The 5,744-nt window shown below is 48.8% G+C and overlaps 2 protein-coding genes across 2 annotated transcripts in view; both read left to right on the top strand.

Moving 5' to 3' along the window:
- Positions 1–42, top strand: part of LOC134077637 (voltage-dependent T-type calcium channel subunit alpha-1H-like) — a 23,356-nt gene extending 23,314 nt beyond the window's left edge. Inside the window, exon 9 of the mRNA XM_062533338.1 lies at positions 18–42. Coding sequence (XP_062389322.1) covers positions 18–42 — 25 coding nt within the window. The remainder of the gene's footprint in view (positions 1–17) is intronic.
- A 160-nt stretch (positions 43–202) lies between these two features.
- Positions 203–5,744, top strand: part of LOC134076336 (voltage-dependent T-type calcium channel subunit alpha-1H-like) — a gene marked incomplete at its 5' end in the record, with an annotated part of 16,690 nt that continues 11,148 nt past the window's right edge. Inside the window, 4 exon segments of the mRNA XM_062531335.1 lie at positions 203–395; positions 3,062–3,213; positions 3,535–3,644; positions 5,143–5,276. Of these exon segments, the coding sequence (XP_062387319.1) occupies positions 203–395; positions 3,062–3,213; positions 3,535–3,644; positions 5,143–5,276 (589 nt within the window).

Here is a 5,744-nt window from a genome sequence, read left to right as displayed (position 1 = left end):
TGTTTTGTTGGTTTGAGAGACCCCATGGTGTACTTCCTGTAGTGATGCCCCCCCTGTCTCTCTCTCTCTTGCTCTCTCTCTCTCTCTCCCACTCACTCTCCCACTCACTCTCTCTCCCTTTCCCTCTCTCCCTCTCCCTCCCTCTCTCTCTCTCTCTCTCTCTCTCTCTCTCTCGCTCTCCTTCCCTCTCTCTCTCCCGCAGCCGATCCGTAACAACAACCCGTGGATGCTGCTCTACTTCATCTCCTTCCTGCTGATCGTCAGCTTCTTCGTGCTCAACATGTTTGTGGGCGTGGTGGTGGAGAACTTCCACAAGTGCCGGCAGGACCAGGAGGAGGCGGAGGCGGCGGTGCGCGAGGCCAAGAAGCAGCGGCTGATGGAGAAGAAGCGCCGTAGTAAGGCCAAATGCGGGTCTGGTCGGTAGTCTATTTTTCTGAGTACTGCCTGCTGCCAGCGCCTGAGATGATGAAAAAAAAAAGAAAAGAAAAAAAAAAGAAATGAAAGAAAAAAAAAAGAAAAAAAATGAGAGCGAGGCTGGTCACTCGTGGTGGTTGGGGGTGGAGGGGGAGTTGTGGTGACCGGGCCGGTTGCCGGGCTCTTTTCCGAACCGCCCCGGCCCACAGAGAGGGCTTTAGTGAGGGGGGGGTTTGGGTCCGGCGATGGCCCGGTGGAGTGGAGTGGTGCCGTCGCTCCTCTCGGCCAGTGACCCCCCTGTCTCCCCCAGCCACCGCGGAGGGCGAAGCACCCCTTGGCAACCCTTCGATATGCGCTCTCGTGCTTGTGTCTTCTGGATGCGCCTCAAGACATGCAACTGGGACATGTGAATAAGACCACACAATGTATACCTGAGATTTGGCAATACGACTCGAAATCTCGATTTCACTCAGTACTATTGAAACAAATGAGAGAGAGAGAGAGAGAGCAAAAGAGAAGTGACTGGAAGGCAAACCTAGGGGGGCCTGGGGACATTTTTTGAAGCTGTGTGGATATCTTGCCATCAAGCTGACAGAGTGTTCAGTAGCATGGGCTTGCATGTCCTCCCCATCATTCCTGTCTCTTTCCCCCACACACCCCCACCCCCCACCCACACTGTGCATGACAGCAAGGCTTCAAGGGGAAACATACAGGGTCAGTCCATAAAATGCATGCCAGTGGCGACCTTGTTTGGGAATGATACTATGGTCCAGATGGAACCTTCTGGAAAAAAAACGGCATAAGGGGGATCGGTTTGTAGGTGTTAGAGAAGTAGCCCTGAGCACCTCTCTCCTTCTCACCCTCACAACCCCCCCTTCACATAACCCAACACAGACACACAGACACAGACACAGACACACACACACACACACACACACACACACACACACACACACACACACACACGCCTCAGAGGCAAGAGACCCACCAGCAGCATTAGCCGGAGATAAGCGACTCCCCTAAGGCCCCATAAACACCGTTCTCGCTGTCTGTCCTAATCAACGGCATACAGAGAGACTACCCAGAAGTCATTCTGTTCCCCCCCAACCACCGCCCCCCAGCCCCCCCAGCCCCCCCAGCCCCCCCCCCAGCCCCTTCGAGAGCTAAGCTCTCAGTTACCGGCGGCCATCACGGTACATGATCCAATGAATAAAGGATCAGATGATAACCACTGTTTCGTCCTCACATCATGCATGGGCACACTGTGTGTGTATATATATATGTGTGTGTGTGTGTGTGTGTGTGTGTGTGCGCGTGTGTGTGCGGGCGTGTGTGCGCGTGTATAGGTGTGTGTGTGTGTGTGTGTGTGTGTGTGTCGAGGGGGAAGTTGACTGGCATACACAGGCCACAGCCTGACTAATAGTGGCTCTCATAATGTGTGACAGCTTTATCCACACCTGTCACACTCCTCCCTGGGACCGTTTATTCAGCCCGGCGGATTAACGGCAGCTCTCCTCGTCGTGAGCTACGCCGTGTCACTCGCACACCGCCGCTAGCCGCCGCTGTCCCATATATACGGTAAACGCGGTGCGGGGACCCCTTTCTCTTTCCCTCCCTAAAGACACTCGGAGAGGGATTGATGTAAAAGCTTCACCAGGTGTAAGAGGGACTCGGAGGGGAATTTGTGTTGCTTAATGGCTACCCCCATCGCTTTGGTGCTGAATCTTCACTAGAACAAAAACAGAGTTACTAAGATGCTCCGAGGTAGCTCCTCGTAACCCATAACTAATACCTTTCCTCATGGCTTCTCACATATCTAATGACACACAACCACTTTTACTGATCGTCAGTATTTGTTTTTAGCAAGGGGACAGCTTTTTTACTCGTAATCCAATGAATGGCTCCATTGACCAATTAATCATAGCTTCTCTGCATGCGCCAAAGGCTGTAGTATAGATGGGTTGCAAGTGGCCTCTCTCCTCTCATGTGGTAAGTTTGCGTTTACCAGTAAACATGCTAACCATGGCAGACTCAGAAGGATGGATTCAAACAAATGCTTTCATTTGAAAAGAAAAAGTGTCACTTTCACCATTTCTTGCACTTAAAAATAAATCATTTATGTCTTCAGTGTGGCTTACTGCACAAAGCCACTGTACACTGTCCAAACCTCTCTACCCATGTCTCATTGTTAAATCTTTTGGCAAAAAAACATAGCTAACTTTGTACAGTCAATGCTCTGTACGTACAGTAGAACCCCAAAAAAGAACAAAATACACGTTTTTCACATGGACAGCCAAAGACAGTCATGTTTACACTGGCATGGTCAGTTTAAGACAGGTGCATGCATGGAAGGCAAAGAGACAGCACAGAAGAGTTGGACACACACACACACACACGCACACACTATTTTAATTTGACCTCTGACCCCACTGTAGTAGTTGACCCCTCTTCTGTGGTGTCTGGCCGTATGGCGAACATGCTTTGATTCTCGCTGCCTGTTCCCCAGTGCGACTGTGTGCACGTGCTTGTCTGTGCTGACAGCTGCTTTTTTGTCATGTTCTGTTTGTGTTTGTCTGTGTGTGTGTGTGTGTGTGTGTGCGTGTGTGTCTCTCTGTGTGTGTGTGTGTGTGTGTGTGTGTGTGTACAGAGGCTCAGCAGAGGCCCTACTTCGAGGACTACCATCCGGTTCGGCTCTACATCCACATGATGTGCACCAACCACTACCTGGACCTGTTCATCACCTGCATCATCGCCATCAACGTGATCACCATGTCCATGGAGCACTACGAGCAGCCCAAGGTCAGTTGCGTGTGGCTACTTCCTGTTTTAAAACCTCTGCCCTCGCCTCCGTTACCCCTCCCTGTTGTCTCCCATTTTGTTTTGAATCCTATTTGAATCTTTTCTTCCATCGTGTCTTTTCCTCCCTCGTTCATCTCTTTCTTTTTCTCATTCTCCTTCCGTCTTTTCTCTTGTGTTCTTTCTTTTACGCTCTGCGAGTTCGGCGAGCAGAGCCTGAGTCTTTTCTGTGTGGTGGTGTCCTGCCGCGATTCATCTCCCGTGTCCCACATTGTGTCTCACTGAACCTTAAAAACGAACGTCTCTCTCTGTGTTTCCCCGCAGTACCTGGACAAAGCTCTAGCGTACTGCAACTACGTCTTCACCGCCTTCTTCGTCATCGAGGCCCTGCTCAAGCTCGTCGCCTTCGGGCTCCGGCGATTTTTCAAAGACAGGTACAGAACCAGAGCAGTCGCCTGCGCTCAACCATGTGGAAGAACTACAAGGCAAACGTCAGTGTGTGGTGTGGGGACTTTTTCTAGTCCCTCCCCCTACATCCATCCCTTTACGGAGGACACGAGACACCAAAAACATGCGTTCAGTTAGTTTGCGTTAGGCCTTTGCTTTCGGATGGTTCTCTCTAAAATGTTGTTGTTCTACATGAACTTTCAGACACTAATCTGAGGGAAAAGCACAAAGAGATGCCTCTTCCATTTAAAAGGGACTCGCTCTGTGTGTCTCCTGAGGGCTGGTCCTAAAAGCTTTGCCATGTTCTTCACCGTGCTTTGTTGTGGCGGCTCGGAAGGAAGCCCTTGGTCTCTCTGCTTCTTTTTGTTCTGAGGCCCTGTGGTTGTAGAGCCGGTACACACACACACACAGACACACAGACACACAGACACAGACACACACACACACACACACACACACACACACAGGGTGTAGTGTACATGTGAGTGGTTATGTGTTTCAAGCTCTCTACAGTGTTCTCACAGTGGCAAGTTAAAGTCAAACAGCAGCACATAACATGTGGTGCTGTTGAGATCAGTCAGACAGTCAGAGACAAAAGGATCAAATTAGTTGACGTGTGTTCAAGATCACGTGTGTTCACTTTAGTAGAGACAACACAAGATCCATGTACATTATGAGAATTACATATAATGGAAGAAGTATGAAAATTTTGAGAATTATATGCCTTATAACATGGCCAGTTACAGCAGAGTGGAGAACTTTGCCTCAGACAAATTACATTTTAAGTCAGCTTCTTTAATATCTTATATAATATGAGAATATCTTAACACATACCGTGCCCTGTATCCTGTGTAAGATCATGTGTCATATCACAGAATTAGTCCCCAGTCTCTACGTTTCCAGCTCTAGACAATTGTATTATTAATGAATGCGACAGCACAGTTTAATGATATCTGGCCCACTTGTGCATAATGCATTAAATTGTCCCATGTTAAACTGTGATTCATGGCGACCCTGGATTTGGCTAAAACATTAGTTTCAATTAGGAAAGATGGAATTAAATTAGATGAGATTTGATACCCAGATTCTCATCACTACACTCTCATCACTAAAACAGTCACATTTGAATGGTGTAGACATTTAGGAACCAGACACATTCAATTAGCCGTTGCCTGTAGGATTCATTTGGCAGACGGTCCTTCATCAATGCAATAATGCTTTCAATAAATCTCAAGCACATACATATGCGCACATACAGTTCACGCACACAGGCACCCACGCACACACAAGCACACACTCAACCACGCACACACACATGCTATGGCTAAATGGTTAAATGCTTAGTTGAGAAAAGCTGGCAAAATTGGGAAAAGGCTAAATGCTTGTAGCAATCTGACAAAGTTGTTGTATTCATTGAGAGATTAAAAAATGTTGTTTTAGATGTGTATGTTGCACATGTAAAGACATTTTTTATTGCCGCGATAGATGGAATCAGCTGGACCTGGCTATCGTGCTTCTGTCCATTGTGGGGATCACGCTCGAGGAGATCAACATGAGCGCCGCCCTTCCCATCAACCCCACCATCATACGCATCATGAGGGTCCTGAGGATCGCCAGAGGTAACCGCACGTCACACACCACACGCCACACAGCCGCAGTAGCCCCCCCCCCCCCCATCCACACCACCCACTCACCACCACCACCACCACCACCACCACCACATGCGGCCATCACAATCACCCTCAGAATCCGCTTTATTTGGCCAAGTGAATTAAACACACACAAAGGATTTAGTATCAGCCGATGGAGAGTCTCTCTAGCATGACAATCATTGCAAAGACAATGCAACATATATAGACATTCTAATATTGACACTGGCATCGGGCCCTGGGTGGTGCTTGGTGGCGACGTCACAAGCGGTGGACAGCGTGTAGTATCCGGGGCATAAAAGTTTATGGGGGGGAATAAACAGCACAAGTGTCCACAGGCGCCTCACTCTGTGTAGATTGAATTGGCTTGCCTCTTTGAACACAATGGAGGAGTAATTGGGAACCTGAGGTGTTGACTGTGTAGAGGTGATATGGTGA

This window comes from Sardina pilchardus, chromosome 3 (assembly GCF_963854185.1).
Source record: "Sardina pilchardus chromosome 3, fSarPil1.1, whole genome shotgun sequence".
NCBI lineage: Eukaryota > Metazoa > Chordata > Actinopteri > Clupeiformes > Clupeidae > Sardina > Sardina pilchardus.
Note: the sequence above shows the minus strand (reverse complement) of the source record. Positions and strands in the feature narration are given on the sequence as shown.